This window comes from Pelecanus crispus, chromosome 25 (assembly GCF_030463565.1).
Source record: "Pelecanus crispus isolate bPelCri1 chromosome 25, bPelCri1.pri, whole genome shotgun sequence".
Taxonomy (NCBI): domain Eukaryota; kingdom Metazoa; phylum Chordata; class Aves; order Pelecaniformes; family Pelecanidae; genus Pelecanus; species Pelecanus crispus.
Genome location: NC_134667.1, coordinates 2,444,104 through 2,460,925, shown reverse-complemented (window position 1 = coordinate 2,460,925; position 16,822 = coordinate 2,444,104). Strand labels below are relative to the sequence as shown.

The 16,822-nt window shown below is 56.3% G+C and overlaps 1 protein-coding gene across 1 annotated transcript; it reads right to left on the bottom strand.

Annotated features, from left to right (window-relative positions):
• Window positions 1–8,483: 8,483 nt before the first annotated feature.
• LOC142595958 (SUN domain-containing protein 3-like) lies at window positions 8,484–13,524 on the bottom strand. The gene is made up of 8 exons (XM_075724826.1): window positions 13,498–13,524; window positions 12,226–12,296; window positions 11,082–11,220; window positions 10,767–10,851; window positions 10,513–10,628; window positions 9,675–9,842; window positions 9,221–9,307; window positions 8,484–8,630 (listed from the first exon to the last, which is right to left on the bottom strand). Exons 1-8 carry the CDS (start codon window positions 13,522–13,524, stop codon window positions 8,484–8,486), a joined length of 840 nt encoding a protein of 279 aa, XP_075580941.1.
• Window positions 13,525–16,822: the final 3,298 nt, after the last annotated feature.

Below are 16,822 nucleotides of genomic sequence, written 5' to 3'. Positions count from 1 at the left end.
GAGCGGCAGCTATCTCCCCTCCAACACAGACCAGTCCTCCAATGAACTTCTCCAGCGCCGTTCATGACCATATATGAGGGACATCTCTGTCCCACTGCGGGCGTCAGGGTCACTGCGGTGGGGGATCGTCACAGGACGAGCTGAGCGTGGAGGGGAAAGGAGTCTGTCACCCCTTGCAGCCTGCTGTGGGGACAGGGAGCACTGAGCATCTCCTGCACTGGGCTCATCCAAGAGCCCAAGGCGTGAGTGTCCCGACGCCCCCGAGACATGGGAAGCACAGGGCTGGGACTGCCGCGCGACCTGTGTCAGGATGGGAAGGGAACAGCCCCTTCCCCTGCCACAGCCCCTGCTGTGCTGGCAGCAGCAGCTGGGAAAAAGGCTTGGCCAGGGGAAGAGCTCCATGCCAGCAGTGCTGGCTCACGCCTCCCTCCCTGGAGAGACCCACGGTGGGTCCCTCGCAGGAGCCGGAGCTGGGACATGGCCCTGCCCTGGCAGCAGACACGCAGCCCCGAGGCTCAGACATGTCCCTGGCTCTCAGCGTGTCACTGCGGTGCCGTTATTCCCCGCGGGTGGATCGGGACCTGGAGCCTGCAGGTGCACAAACCACAGCCCACGTGGCCTCGCAGCGCTCGCCGCGCTCCCCTGGCAGCGCCCGTGCAGGAAGTCTGTGGTTTCCTCCTGGCACCGTGCCCAGGCACATCCCTGCCGTGCCCCCGAGCCACCCCCAGCCCCACTGCTCCAGCCAGGGCTGCAGGGGCTGCTCCTTCGGCCTGGCAGCCACGGGGCCAGGCAGCTCCCGTCCCCCGTCGTGCCCCTCTCATGCACACGGCCGCTCTGCACCCAGCCCCACGGCCACGGGTGCCATCGGTGACGTGACCTCACCCCCTCCTGCTGCCACTGCTCTGTGCTCATGGCTTACACTGTCACACCTCTGCCTGTGGTGCATGGGCTCCTGATGATGATGCTTCTTCCAAAAAGCCACATTTGGGTAGGGGCTCCATATGATCTGCATGACATCAGAAGCACCCACACAAGCCACATGCCTGCTCTTGGCCTAAAAGCTATTCCAGCAGCAGGGAAATCACAGGCTTGTACACAAGCCATGTGCATACTGCTGGCCTATCCGCCACGCAGCTACAGGTGATGTCACAGCATCTCCACCTGCCATGGACCTGTTCCTGGCTTACCAGCTATGCGGGCACTACTGACATCACAAGGACATTCACAAGCCATGTGCCAGCTCCTGGCCCATCATCCACTCAGGCACCAGCAGCCTCACAAGCACCTACACAATCCATAAGCCTGCTCCTGGCCTATTAGCTCCTCAGGCCTGAGTGACCTCATAAGAACCTGCACAACCCATGGGCCTTCTCCTGGCTTGTGAAGTATTCAGACACCAATGATCTCACAAACCCCTACACAAGCTTTGGGCCTTCACCCGGCCTATCAGCTACTTGGGAACCGGTGACCTCACAACCACCCCCACAAACCATGTTCCTGCTCTTGCCCTGTCAGCTCTTCAGGAAGCAATGACCTCACAAGAACCTACAGAGTCCAGGGGCCTGCTCTGGGCCTATCAGCTACTCTGCCAAGAGTGACCTCACAAGCACATCTCCCCCTGTTTGCCATGTACTCCTTGTTGAGGTATTCAGTCTCCAGTGACCTCACAAGCTCCTCTACAAGCCTTGCACCTGGTCCGGGCCTATCAGCTACTCTGCCAAGAGTGACCTCACAAGCTCCTACACAAGCCATGAGCCTCCTCTTGGCCTATCAGCTACTCAGGCAGCAGTGACCTCACAAGCACACGCCAACCTAGGTGCTATGTGCTCGTGTGGTGCAGTGACCCCAGACGGCAGCTAAACCCCCACCCAGGCACTCACTGCCTCCCTCCCAGCAGGATGGGGGAGACAACTGGAAGGGCAACAGCGAGAGCAAAACTCATGGGTGACGATAAACACAGTTGAAGAAGTGGAGGGAACAAGAGAAAAGGAAAGAAGGGATGGAGAAGCACTCACTCACCCCAGCAGACCGATGCCCAGCCAGTCTCCGAGCAATGGCTCCTTTGGAGAAACTCCCCTCCCAGCTGTATTTCTTAACAAGATGCCAGATGGCATGGACTATCTCTTTGGTCAGTTCGGGTGGGCTGCCCTGACCTTGTCCCCTCCCAGCCTCTTGCCCACCCCCTGCCTCCTCGCCGTGGGGACGCAATGAGACACAGAGAAGGCCTTGACATTACGCCAGCACTGATCAGCAATAGCCACAGCGTCACCGTGTTATCAGCACTTTTTTAGCCACCAGCGCGCAGCACAGCACCATACGTGCTGCTGTCAAGAAAATGAACTCCACGCCAGCCAGACCCAGGACAATCTCCACCCCTTATTACAGACCATTTGCATCCTGCTCAAGGCCTGCAGGATTCAATGCATTTCCATCAACCACCACCCCCTGCTTCCCTGTCCTTTGACATGACATACACACAGGGTACTGGGTTTGGCTGGTGTGGCTCAGGTGGACCTGGACAAGTCCCAGCCCACTCCTGACGTCTCCCCTCACTCAGTCATCTGGAGTTTTTTGCAACATTCAATCAGGTCATCAAGCTAAGGATGAGGCAAAACATGTAGCACCAGCCTGCCCCCCACAATGGTCTTACAGGGAGCTGTGAGATGCCCCCAACCATGGGGGAAGGGAGCTCACCTCCACCATCAATCTTCTTAGTGTGACCCCTCAAAGTGCACTGTGCAGTTCACAGGCCCATTGGCTGCTTTTTCTCATTCATGTGGTTCTTCTGGGGGATTCCCTTGGGGTCTTTTCCTCTTTGTCCCCATGCACGTGGTCTTCTGAAGCTGGCATTTTGTCCTGGTTTTCCATTTTCACAGAGAGCATGGCCTGTGTCTTGCAGCACTGGTCAAAGCCCAGAGCCTGCCCCAGTAAGCCTGCATGGCCGCCCTGCAGGGCTGGGCTGGGCCGGGCTGGGCTGGGCTGGGGAGGATTCCCAGTCCAGCTCACAGCACTGGGCTCTTCTTTGCAGGTGACAGGATTTGCTGTGGGGGCCCCTTGGAGGCCTCCTAGACGCGGGCCGTAGCCCTTGGGCATGTTCCAGCTTGCCCACGCCCCACCACTTTTCGGGCACCCCTCTGCCCTCCCAAAGTGCCCCCCAGCCCCGCCCTGCCAGGGCTTGTTCTGCAGCCTGGTAAAGTGGGGGACCCCGAACTGGCCTTCTCCTTTTGTTTCTATTCGCATTTGAACATTAATTGCTCACTCCACTAGCTCTTATTCCAAAAAAGGTTTTATCCATTTCATACCGATGTGTTTATGGCTACATATATTTACTTTCTCTACCTTCATAAATGTTTACATGTGTATATAAATCTATACATGAATACATAGGTATACATCCACAAGAATCAGAATAGGTGCTGGAATAGGACTGGATTCCACCTGTCCGTTTGGGCATCTAGCTGTTAACTAGAATTTTGTGGGACCAAGGCCCACCTGTCTAGACCAAGGCCCTAGCTTAATTAAAGTGTCTGCGTTGCATTCAGGAGAAGCAGGTTAGTGTCCTGCGGGTCTTAGCAGAAACTAAGAGGGTTTAACTCTTGTTTAAGGCTTTGAAGGCCTTTGGTTTTGGCTATGCTAAGTTTCTAAATGATGGTCAAAATTATGGGGGAGATAGGTAGTAGTAGGGCCGATAGGGAGGTGAGGATGGCAATCAGGGTGCTTGTTGATTTGCTGACGTGCCACTGTTTTATGTGGTTTGTGGAGTTTGGTGGGAGTGTGATTGTTGAGTAATACGTGAGGCGGAGGTAAAAGAATAGTCCTAGTAGTGACAGTCTAGTGATGGTAGTGGCTGCTGTTGTCATTTCTTGTTTAGTTCGTTCCCGGGTGATGAGTCATTTGGGCAAGAAGCCTGTTAGTGGTGGAAGGCCTGCTAGGGAGAGTAGGGTTAGTAGTAGGGCTGCGTTTAGCATCGGGGTCTTTGTCCATGTGGTTATGATTGTTGCTAGTTTTAAGGTTTTGGTTGTGTTGAAGGTGAGAAATACGGCGGTGGTTATTAGCGAGTACAGGTAGAAGGTAAGTAGTGTAAGGCTGGGGTTGTAGATGATGATGATGATGGCTATTCAGCCCAAGTGTGAGATGGATGAGAAGGCTAGGATTTTTGGAATTTGGGCTTGGTTTAGTCCTATCCAACCCCCTAGGGCAGCAGAGGCAATAGCTATGCTGGTTAGGAGTGTCGGGCTGAGTGAGTGGGATGTTAGGAAGAGAATGGTGACTGGGGGGGATTTCATTATTGCTGATAGTAGTAGGGCAGTAGTTAGGGATGATCCTTGAAGGACTTGTGGGAATCAGAAGTGGAATGGAACTAGGCCTAGTTTTACTGCAATGGCTGATGTTAGTAGGGGGCAGGATATTGGGTGACTTAGCTGGGTGCTGTCTCACTGTCCTGTGCATCAAGCACTGGTTAGACTTGAGAAAAGGATTAGTGTCGAGGTGGTTGCTTGGACTAGGAAATATTTGATTGCTGCTTCGATAGCCCGTGGCTGGTGGGATTTTGAGATGAGAAGGGTGATGGCGACTGTGTTGATTTCTAGGCCAGTTCAGTATACATATATATAGTGCAACTATCTCTAAATAAATATGTGTTTAGACGTATTTGTAAACTTATCTATAAATAGATATATTTTAGATAAATGTCCATATACGTACATGTGAGCCCTTCCTGGCCCAAAGGCGGTGGGCAGCCAATCCCAGGGCTGCCTGAGAAGACGTGGGTATGAAGGGGTGAAGAAATGGCTGCCAGCCAATCCCAGTGCCGGATGAAAAGAGGTGGGCAAGGAGGCTGTGGGAAGTGGCAGCCTCCCTGTGGGCAATGCCAGGGGCTTCCTTTGTGCCGTGGCCCTGGGGACACCGGGACGCGTGGCCAGTCCTGCCAGCCAATCCCAGGGGCTGCCTGAGAGCAGGCGGGTGTGACGGTGTCAGGAAATGGCCATCAGGCAATCAGAGAGCAGCATGAGGTGTCACCCAATGGCAGCTGACGGCCATGGCATGGCGGCACCCTGTCCCAGCCTGGCGGCCAAACCAAAGTGGCGGCCCCTGTGCAGGCAGGGGCAGGGCCTTCCGCGCCTGATGTCTCGCTGGGCACAGCGGAAGGGGTGGCCGGTGCTGGCAGCCAATCAGAGCAGAGCACGTGGCGGGAGAGGAGAGGGGCTGCCAGGGCAAATGGCGCCGGGGCTGCTGGCAGGGGCCGGGACTTCCCCCGGCAGCCGCTGGGCGCGGCACCTGTCCCGCCAGGGCTGGCGGAGCAGCGGGGCCTGTGCTGCTGGCGTGTCCCAGGGCAGGGATCCCAACAGGCAGCAGGAAGGGCCCTGGGGAGCTACAAACACCCCAGCCAGAGCTGGGCCTGCGCAGCTGCCCGAGCCTCCAGTTTCCTCCGAGCTCCAGGCCCCGGCAGCGACTGTCCCGCAAAACATACGGGCCATGGAAGTGACATGGAACAGCGGCCCTGGCTGAGCCCTCGGGGCAGTTTATCTGCGCTTCTCCTCCCGGGGAGCCTGCAGCTGCCCCAGCACCGCCTGCGGTCACCGTCTGACAGCGGCACAAAAGGAGCCCTCGCTCTGTGTGGGGGCTGTCTACGCATGCGCTGGCATGGTCTCTATTTTCATCTTGCTCGTGACAGCCAGCCACAGCATAGCTTGCTCTCACCTGTGTATGGGGGTGTGGAGGGAGCACGTCTGATCCCCAGAGAGTATTGGGTCAAGGCCCTGTTTGGCTGCCACAAGGGATAATACAATAATGAGGAAAGGAGGAAGCCACAGGCAAGAAGAGACAGGGACACAAACCTGACGGGCAGATGCTGAGGGAGGCAGTGCTGGGAACCAAAGCTGGCCAGTCATGCTGATGGATGGAGGCGTGTGAGAGGGGGAGAGTGTTTATTCCAGCAAGGTTATCTGCTTGGGGACCTTGTGAATTGGGAAGCTAAGAGACAAAAGGGGAAACCAGAAGCAAAGTGTGCTGAGACAGAGACTTGACAAAAGAAAGATGGAGTGAATGACAAGAAAGGAACTTTGCCAGTCACACTAGTTGTTGTGCCATCAAGAAACTACAGGTGCCACTTCCCAGAGGACCAACCGGACTTGTCAAGTGACATGATTGTGAATCAGAGGGACCATGGACTGGGAGGGATGCGGGAATCAGGAGAGCTATGCAAAGCCATGAGGGACGTGCAGAGGAAGGGGAAGCCGGGAGGAACAAAGTAAGGGTAGGCAGAAAATGGTATAAAAGAGGCCAGGTGTGTGTAAAACTCGACTTAGTGAGGAAGGGGATGGAGTTTTGAGTAAGAGGGAAGAGCCATGGGCTGGTGATGTATTAGGAAGAAACAGGGAAACAGCTGTGAAAAGCTTCACAGGAATTAGGGTGTGTACCAATGGCTCTGCACCAATGCACGCAGCCTGGGTAACAGAGAGGAGGAGCTAAGCACCACTGTGCAGCTAGAAACCTTATGGCTGGTGTTCCCTCCAGGCCACCTGAGCACGAGGAGCCTTTTGAGGAAGCGTTCTTACTTCAGCGGCAGGAAGCATCCCACTGGGAGGCTGAGATCCTACTGGGGGACTTCAGTCCCCCTGCGTCTGCTGGAAAAGCAGCACAGCGAGCTGTAAGCAGTCCAGGAGACTCTTGGAGTGCGTCGAGCATAATTTCTTAATGCAGGTGATAGAGAGCCCAGCCAGAGGGGAAGCATTACCAGACCTGTTGCTTGCAGGCATGGAAGAACTAAATAGAGAGGTCACGGCTGGTTGCAGCCTGGGCTGCAGTGATCATACCCTGGTGGAATTCTCGATCCTGAGGGATATGGCGATATGGGCCAGGTAAAGAGTAGGGTCAGGACCCTGAATTTCAGGTGAGTGAAGTTTGAGTGGTTTAAGGAATTAGTGGATGGGACGCGCTGGGACACTGCCCTCAGGGCTAAAGGAGCTGAAGAGAGCTGGCAGCTCTGTCAGAACATTTTTCTTAGCGTGCAAGAGTTCTTGATTGCCATGTGGAAGACATTGTGCAAGGAAGGCAGGAGGTCAGCATGGCTCAGTAAGGAGATCCTGGTCCAAGTGCAGCGTCAGAAGGAAATGCAGAGGCAGTGGCAGCAGGGCCCTGTGTCGTGGGAAGAATATAGGGACGCTGCCTGGATGTGTAGGGATGGAATCAGGAAAGCGAAGGAAGAGCTGTGGCTGAATTTGGCAAAAGATGCAAAGAATAATAAGAAGGGCTTTTACAGTTGTGTTGGCCAGACAAGGAAGATTAAAGTAAATGTACCCACCGTGATGAATTCCCCTCTCACTATTAAATTCATCTCTAAAAGGTAGATTTGTTAAAGGGTGGCTGACTGTTGTCAACCACAACATCCAGTTATTAATCCCATGTAGATGTTTTCTCCACGGTGCTTGGCAGGACATTAAAGACAGGCAGCAGAGAGAGACCTTTCCCATTTAGTCTTGGCACAGGTAGAATAAAAGACCCTTTCTTCTTCCATTTCTTAACCCATGTCCTTTTTATGAACATTTGCACCCACATCAGCTCTTGTAGAGGTTTCCCTAAATGCTCCTCGTTTATCTTCATCACATTTAAAAGCAATTATGAGTAACTTGCTAACACCAAGGCCACCCAGGGGCATCCCCCGGAAAACGTCCCCCCTGTCAATGCCCCCCGGCCATGGCTGACCCCAAGTACGCTGACCTGCCCGGCATCGCGAGTGTGGGTCTGAAGCGGGGAGCAGGCAGGGCCAGGGTGTCCAGAGGGGGAGCGGGGGGAGCGGGTACGTGGGTGGCTGAGGGGGTTGGAGGGGTGTGGGAGAAGGGAAGGGGATGGGCGTGTCTGCGGGGGAAGTGAGGGCATGAGGGGTGTTTGTGGGGGGAGCTGAGGGGCTCCAGGGTGTGTGTGGGAGAGCTGAGGTAATCGGTGGTGTCTGGCTGGGAACTGAGGGGGTCGGGGGAGTCTGAGGGCAACCGAGGAGCTCGGGGGTGTCTGCTCATAAATGATCTGCCCAAGCCCCCACAGTCAGTGCCATCTCACAAGGCAGCTAAGAGGTACCACAGAAAGAGTAAACGGACAAAAAGCGGGAATTATTCTCCAAGGATATCCTGTTTTATGTGCCTTTAAATGAAACACTAAACATGGTGCCTAGACAGGCCTGCTTTGCTCCTCTTCTCTGCCAGCAGGAGAGCTTTCCCGGGGCTGCGATTCTGCTCTCTCAGTGACACTGGAGCTTTGGTGAGCGACCCTGGGCTGTGGAAGCCGGAGCTGGACCACGGGGGCTTCTCCTTCAAGCCCCATTCCCCTGCGCTGTCCCTTGCAGCCCGGACCACGAGCATCCTTCTCCTGAGGGACAAAGCTCCCTTCCCCACTAGCAGCACAAGCTGTAGGAAGCTCCCTGGAAGAACGTTTGCAAGGAGCACACACAAGTCGAGCTGCCACACATCCTCTTTGTTTTATTATTCTTCCTAAAGGAGGTCTTGGGCCTGCGGGTGGTCGTTGTGGCTCACCATCTTCCCGTGAACCTGTACCCGGTACACACAGGTGTACTCTGGGTTTCCCCAGTTGCTCTGCACCTGGAATTTGATGTAGCGAAAGGTCCTGGGAAGCTCCTTCTGTAAAGAAATGGGGGGAGCCATCATTGCGCTGGTGGGAAGAGCCACAACAGATTGCGGGAGGCCCCCCTGCCTGCGCTCCCCTGCTGAGGACCAAAGGGCAGCCCTGACGGAGGAGGAAGCCAGGGCAAGCAGAGCCCCCTTTGCCAGGGCCAAGGAGGAGCCCTCTGTGCCTAGAAAGCAAAGGCCTGGCCTCAGAGGCTTGCTGAGGGCAGCTGTGGAAAGCGGAGGCACAGTGCTGCCCGGGCTGCCGCGGGACGCGGGGAGAGTCCCGCTGAGGGGGGCAGGCGTCTGCCATCCTCCCTGCCACCATCTCCCCTGAGGGGGACTGTTTCCCTTCCCGCACCCCTTCCCACTGCTGCTTTCTCTGCGCTACCCGAAGGGAAAGGAAAGCCCTTGCAAAGGTGGGGCAGCTGCCTCGGCCAGCAGAGCAAAGCCCCATTTGCCCTCCTCTTGCCGCCTTCCCCGCAGGGGCATGGAGCGTGGGAGAGCAGAGGCTGGCTGGGGTGATCCTCTGCACTCCTTCCTCCAAGGACTTGCAGACAAGCCTGCCTTCTTCCCGGGCATCCTGCCCACAGCTCTTGCGGTACCTGCACATGGAATGTCTGAGCGATCTCCTTGTGCACGTCGTAGGTGAATGTCCCAAGGAGAGTTTCTGCCGTTGCCTCATCCACTCCCTCAAAGACGAGAGAGAAAGGGAGCCGGTCAGGCCGAAGCAGGGTGTCAGAAAATGGGCACGGCGAGGCCAAACGCGGGAACCCTTGCCCACCTCCCTTGGTGACTCAGCTTAGGGTGAGTGTGGGTCGGGATGCTTTCAGCATGTGCTCCAGGATCGTTGGCCATGAAGCAGAGAAGAAGCCCCCAAAGGCACAGAACCTGCACGTGCCCCCAGTGGCGCCCCAGGGGATGCGGTGCGCTGCAGCACCCAGCCCCAGACAGAGCTCTGAGAGAAGCCACCACGAGAAGCACGTCTCTGGTACAGCTTTTCCCTGGGGCCGCCCCCCACCCCCAACCCTCCCCGAGAAGTGCAAGGCCAGGACTTACGGAGACAGCAAAGTCTTTGGGGGCACTGCTGACTTCCCCGGAAGGAGAGACTGCCTCGGAGATATGCCAGATGGTGAAAGCCTTTGGCCAGATTTGCTCAGGCAGCCGGATGACCACGTGGCCCCGAGATCCTTGGAAAGCCCAGCAGTTGCCAGGGGCAATACAGGGCTGAAACCAGAAAGCCATGACCATCAGTTGCTACTGGCAGCCAAAGAGCCACCACAGCTGCCTGTTTGGCCAGAAGCAGAGACCTTGCCTTGCCTGTGGGCTGCAATCCTGTTTGTAAATGAGTACAAGTGCATGGGCAGCAGGGCAATATGGAAGTGTTTCTACAAACCCTCTGGGCTCCACCGCCTTTCCCAAGGCAGCTCTGCTTTCTCAGAGCCTGCAGAGAAAGGGCAGGTCTCCCTAGTGTACCTCACCCCATCGTCCTTCAAAGATTCCGCTGCAGCTACAAGGTCCAATGCAGACATGGACCCTGCTTCAGACGTGGTAGACCAGATCAGGGCCGGGGGCCCAGAGGAGCACCTCTCGCTGCTGGCATGGCTCAGCAGCCCCCACCACTCCCACCCACTCTGGAAAGGGACCGTCAGAGATGCCGTATGGCAGTGGGACTCCCAAGGACAAAGTTCCTTGGCAAACTGCAGCCAAGGGTGGTGGGCAGGTCACAGCAGCTGGGTTCATCTCGGTCCCCTTCCTGATGGGACGCAGTGCTGCCAGGGATCGCAGGGGTCAGGAATGCAATGCAGGCTGCAGCAAAGTGCTGTGCACTTGGTCTGCCAATGGAAAGCAAGGAGGTGAAGCACACTGAAGCCAGGAGTTCCTTTGTGACACCTGCCTGCAAGATTGTCTCTGGAGGGTTTCCAGAAGAGAAGGCAAATGGAGAAAGCCACCAGGTCTTCTTGCCTTGCTCACCATAACTCTTGGATGTCCTCTCCTCATCAATGGTGGCACCTTACATGACGGTGGAGAGAGATTAGGAGTTGAAGCAGTGCATTAGGATGCATTTCTCAGGCTGGAAAGCAGAGCTTGGCAGAGTTTGGGGGAGTGCCATAGACAACGTGAGGGCAGTGAGACTTCCTGTCTTCCTACCTATGGCTTCCAGAGCCCAGTCAGGCATCTGGAGGTAGTTTTCAAGCACCTTCTTAATTGCCGCCTGTGTCAACTGCAGAATTTCCTGGGGAAAAATTGGGAATGGAGAGATGGCAGTGAACACACACACACACGTGCACAGGCCATTCTGCATGAACCCCGAGCCCTAGCACAGAGCCAAGGAGCGCCTGTGTGTCAGAAAACCCAAGGCAAGACCTGTCAGAAGAGGTGCCGACTCTGAGAGTGCCAAGAGGAAGCAGCAGGAGGGAGCCCGGATAGGTAGCGGGGTCTCTGATCTACCGCCAGCACCCTTACCTCTCTCTTCTCTGCTTGGACACCATGGTCTACAAGGACCTCTCTCACTGCCTGAAGTATGTTCCCCCTCGCAGCAGACACCTGAGCCACCGTCTCCTCGAGCTCCCGCATCTTCTGCTCCAGCCAAGCCTGTGAGTTCCTGCAAGGCAGAGGGAAAGCAGGTCTTGTCCAGCAGCTGCCAAGCCTCTGCAGGCAGGCTCCAAACGCCGTGCAGAGAAGGGTCAGGTGAGCTTGGGTCAAGCCCCGTCCCCCGGCCCCTTTCCTTCCTCTGGTTTACAAATGGCTCCCTTCCAGCACCGTGGGTAGTAGATGGAAAGGCCGGGAGCCCTGGGTGCGAAGCAAGTGAGTGCAGGCAGCATGAAGCCAGCTGAGACGGCTCCACAGCGTGTGTTGCTTGGCAAGAAAGCGCTCTTACCCCAGAGACTGCAGCTCCGCTTCAGGAAGGCCCGACACCTCCTGCAAGATAAAGAGGGTGTGGGATGGACTCCTTAAGTAGCTTGTTTACTGCCAGAATTGACTCTTTGGAGAGACACTCTATTGGAGCGAGCATGAGGAGCACTGCCAGGGCTTCCCAAAGGAGACTCCCCTACGGAGAGGTGGCAGAATTTCCTGCTGCTTTGAGTCACTTTGGAGAGACCCTGACCCAAACCTGGCCTCTTTAACCATCCACGTTCAGCAGAGCATCTTTCGGGTCTCCATCTGACCCCCCCCCCCCCAGGCTCTCCGATGGGTATGCAGGCAGCAAAGGCACCTTCTGCCAAAGTGCTCCCCACTTCAGCCTGCCACCCTCTGGAAGTCACTCGGGAAGATCCGTCTCCGTGTTAAACCCCAAGCAGGCGCTAAGGAGACTGAAGGATGACCAGAAGTGCTCCTCCCTCGCCTCTGCCTCAGCGGTGATGGGGAGTTTCGAGCAGGCACTGCGTGTTCCCAGGGGAGGCAGGAGGGCAGAGCGACGGCCTTTGCAGGCGTTGGCTTTCCCTCAGCAAGGGACACTTACCTGCAACGCTCCCGTTCCCCACACCGTTGGGTGTCTCCAGCAGTAGACAAGAGCTGTGGGTCACATTGTCAAGAGATGGTTATTTTCCTCAGGAGCTGCTCCCTCTGCCCAGGACTGAGAGGCCCATTTTTGGTGAGGGGTACTCACCCGACAGGACGGGAAGCAGCAGGAGAAGGAGCCTCAGGACACTCCTGCCCTTCTGGTGGGTGTGGCGTTGTCTAAAAGAGCAGGACCACTGCTGTTAGCAAAGCGCAAAATCTGGGACATGTATTTGCCAGGGATCCGCTTAGGAGCTCGCTTGCCACCAGGTTCCTGTGCTCAGCACAGCTGCAAGTCTGAAAGCCCAAGGGCCTTTGGGAAGGTCTGGCCCGTTGCACCCCACCCCTGGGGCACAAAGAGCTCTGGCCTGAGACAGGGGCAGCAGCCTGGCCCTGCTCGGCTCTCCCCGCAGAAGGGGCAGGGCCGTGCCCCCAGAATGGGGTTGCTGGGCTGCCCGGCTGGAGGGCAGTAGTGCAGACAGCCCCCATGCTGTGGGGCTGCCTGCTCCTGCCGGGAAGCCAGGCAGCACACAAGGCTTCTGGCCTGACCACCCTCTGCTTTCTGGGCCCCCTTGCACCCACCTGCCCAAAGTGGCTGGCATCTCCACAAGCCCAGCACACCGACCAGGCACAGGGAAAAGCCTGCTCTCCTCCCGAGACCCAAGCACCTCTTCTCTAGGCATGCGCTAGCTGCTGCCAGTGCTCTGCTTCGCACTGCTGCCCACCTCTGCAGCGCGGGGTTTTATGGAGGGCAGCAGGTTATGACATCACAAGAGCCACCTGGTGATGCCCGTGATGAGCTGAGAGGGGCTACCAAGAAAGGGTTGCTGTGCTGCCTGGAGGAGCAACCCTGTGGGTGAGCCTCCGCCCGCAGCTGCAGCTCCCAGAGACAAGGGGCCCAGAAGCACCCGGGAGCACAGAGAGCAGCAGCTCCTTTGGCTCCTGGCATCACGCAGCGTGGTGTGCAGGTCCCCTCAGGCTGGAGGGCCACCCAATGCAGACTGGCACCTCTGCATACAGCCAGGGCTGCTCAGATGCACGCATTTTCACACGGTGTTAACGGAGATGACGCTGTGCATGGTGGAAATGATCAGCAGCATGGCTGTCTCTCTCTCTCTCTCGAGTGGTGCTGCTGTCCTGGCCTCCCTCCCTGCCTCCCTCCTGCCAGTGCTGGGCCAGCTGCTGTCCCCAGACCAGGAAGAGCTGCTGCAGGCACCCAGGGTGCTCCCCAGAGAGCCCTGTGCCACCTCCTCTGCCTTCCTGGCTGCCCAGGGATGTTCCTGGGCCACAAAGAAGGCCACAAATGTGCCTTAATCCTGACATCACTAATAGTACTGCTGCTTACAATCAACCTACTAGGCCTATTACCATATACATTTACCCCAACCACCCAGCTATCAATGAACATCGCACTAGCCTTCCCACTATGACTAGCCACCCTACTCACAGGCCTATGAAATCAACCCTCAGCCTCCCGAGGACACCTACTACCCAAAGGAACCCCAACACTACTAATTCCTGCCCTAATCATAATCGAAACCACCAGCCTCCTTATCCGACCACTAGCGCTAGGAGTCCGCCTCACAGCAAACCTTACAGCAGGACATCTCCTTATTCAACTCATCTCCACAGCCACAACCGCCTTACTCCCCATCATCCCAGCAGTGTCAATCCTAACTGCATCAATCCGATTCCTCCTAACAATCCTAGAAGTAGCAGTAGCCATAATCCACACCTACGTCTTTGTTCTCCTACTAAGCCTATACTTACCAGAAAACATCTAATGGCTCACCAAGCACACTCCTACCACATAGTAGACCCAAGCCCCTGGCCCATCTTGGGAGCAGCTGCCGCCATACTTACTATGTCACGTTTAATCATGATTCCACCACAAGTCATCACAACTCCTGGCCCTAGCTCTGCTCTCCATAGTCCTAATTGTAATCCAATGATGACAAGACGTTGTACAAGGAAGCACATTCCAAGGCCACCACACCGCTACTGTCCAAAAACGCCTGTGACATGGAATAATCCTCTTCATCATATCCGAAGCCGCCTTCTTCCTGGGTTTCTCCTGGGCATTCTTCCACTCCACAGCTGTCTGGGCACCAGGGGCATGTGCTGCTGCACCCAGCGAGCAGCTGGGTGGGGGCTGATCCAGGGCATAGAATCATAGAACGGGTTGGGTTGGAAGGGATCATCTAGTCCAACCCCCCTGCCATGGACAGGGACATCTTTCATTAGATCAGGTAGCTCAAAGCCCCACCCAACCTGACCTTGAACACTTCCAGTGATGGGGCAGCCACACTTCTCTGGGCGACCAGAGTCTCACAACTCTTACTGGAAAACATTTCTTCCTTACGCCCAAGCTAAACCAACCCTCTTTCACTTTAAAACCATTGCCCCTTGTCCTGTCACTACAAGCCTTGATAAAAAGTCTGCCTCTGTCCTTCTTGCAAGCGCCCTTTATATATTGAAAGGCCGCAGGAAGCTCTGCCCAGAGCCTGCACTTCTGCACTCTGAACAACCTCAACTCTCTCAGCCTTTCTTCATAGCAGACGTGTTCCAGCCCTCGGATCATTTTTGTGGCCCTCCTCTGGACCCGCTCCAACAGATCCATGTCTGCAGTGCAAGCTGTTGGAAGCCCCCTGGAAGAACGTTTGCGAGGAACAAGTCGAGCTGCCACACACCTTCTTTGTTTTATTATTCTTCCTAAAGGAGGTCTTGAGCCTGCGGGTGGTCATTGTGGCTCGCCACCTTCTCGTGAACATGTACTCGGTACATAGCGGTGTACAGTCAGAGCTGTCGTAGGGAGCACAGCAGCCACCTCCCTCCGACCGGTCACCTGGCATTCACGGTGTTAGTAAAAAAGGATTTGCTCGCATTTTGTTTTCTTCTCATTCGTGCGCAGGTACTGGAAAGAAGGCAGCAGAAGTACACCGTAGCTAAAACCCCTTGTATTGCTGGCAGTAACGGTGCCTCTTGGCTGGGAACATGAGAAGTACCCCTTTTCATGCTCTTGACCCTTTATATACAGTTTTGAGACTACTCACATATTCATTTTTGCAATGTACATAACCTATATGCTTTGGCCATGACATCCGTTGTTACCATATGCTTTTGAGGATTTGTTCACATCAACCCCCATGCAAGCATGCTTAATGCATATTTATAAGCTGAGTTTGCACTACTTTGTTGCAACTTTGGCACTTTCAGCTGGCTTGGCCTGGTTTCTCCTAACAACAAACCCTCTTATGCAAGTGCGGTCATTGTTGGTCAAGTTCCATTGCGCCTGTGTGAAAACGGGCAACCGTTTACGCAGGACGGTGCACACACCCTCCTGCCTGCAAATTGGGCAAGAACCAGGTCTGAGGCAGAGCCATCGTGGGGCACGCACAGGCAGAAGGGAAAGCAGCAGCCACCTCCCTCCGGCCCGTCAGCGGACATTCACTATTGACACGGTCGCGCACTTGTCCTACAATCACAGATGTCTGTCTTCTCTTTCTGGTTTTATTTCAAAAGAACGGGGACGTCACTGGGCGGCTCCCAAAGGCAGCCGCCAGCTTCGGTGGCAGGACCCAGTTAAGGATGTCCCTGTTCAGCAGGACCAGGATGAGGACGACGATCTGCAGGAAGGCGAGGAACAGAAGAAATCTCCTGTGGGACAGGAGAGGGGTCAGGCAGAACAGGGGGCAAATGTGTCTCAGCTCTTTCCAACCACCCTCTTCGGACAGCACCGTGGCACCTTGAACCGTGCTGGGCACAACACTCCCCGCTCAGGACTGGGGTGAGGGGCCCGGCTACCTCTCTCGGCTCTACTGTACGTCTCCCCGGTGGGCCCCAAAATCCCCCCCTACGCGCCCCCCAAGCTAGGAAGAAAAGAAATACTGAACCATTTCATCCCAGAGAAGTCCAAAGCTGCCTAGTGCCCTTGGACCACTGGCACGGACATGCCAGTGCCTATGGAAGAGCCCCGGCACCCTGACTGCCCCGGGCCACTCACCTCAGCCAAGAAGTGATGTTATGCCTCCTTGACGCCAGCTGCTCCTCCTAGAGGCCAAGGCACAGCAGGGACATGTGTTGGGGTGTGCGAGGCGGCGAGGTTTGGGGGCTCAGCCCCCCTCCCTCGTTCGCGCTGAGATCAGTGCCCCCATGTCCCCCGGGCACAGTGCAGACCCTTCCCTCCCCAAGGCCCACAGCGGGGTTGTCTGTCCTACCAGCCGCACAGCCACCATCTCCTGCAGCAGCGACTCGCCTGTCTTGTCCGCCTGCGCCGCCTTCCCCCTGCTACGGACACCATGGGGTTCTGGGCTGTGAGAAGAGACCTCGGCCGGCATGGTGGTCCCCTGGGTGGCCAACAGGGAGCCAGGGTGCTGCCCAGGCTCTGCCGGGGCTGGCACCAGGCACCGCGGCATCCCAGCACTGCACAGACCCACCCCCTGCCCCTGTCCCACCCCAGGCCTGGGGGGCATGGAGGAGAGCCTGGGAGCTGCTCAGAGTGGTGCAGAGCTGCTTGCAGGAGTCCCGAGTGGCACAGAGAGGTGTTGAGCTGCTTAGGAGAAGACAAAGGGCTCTCCAGAGCAGGCTGGAGCAGCGGACAGGAGCCACAAATATGTCTGCAAGTGGCAGAGCTCTGCCCAAAGCTGCTGAGCATCCCCCACCCCGCTGCCCCAGGCTTCAGTCAGGGCCCCATCGCCACTCACAAA

What these genes read in the sequence shown, in the direction of transcription:
- LOC142595958 (XM_075724826.1), bottom strand. Translation starts at nt 13,524, where the DNA reads ATGTTCATTGATAGCTGGGTGGTTGGG. An exon ending in CTGGGCTCTGGAAGCCATAG is followed by an intron (nt 10,629 to 10,766) that starts GTAGGAAGACAG and finishes CCGTCATGTAAG; the next exon opens with GTGCCACCATTGATGAGGAG. An exon ending in CCAAAGACTTTGCTGTCTCC is followed by an intron (nt 9,308 to 9,674) that starts GTAAGTCCTGGC and finishes CTCGTCTTTGAG; the next exon opens with GGAGTGGATGAGGCAACGGC.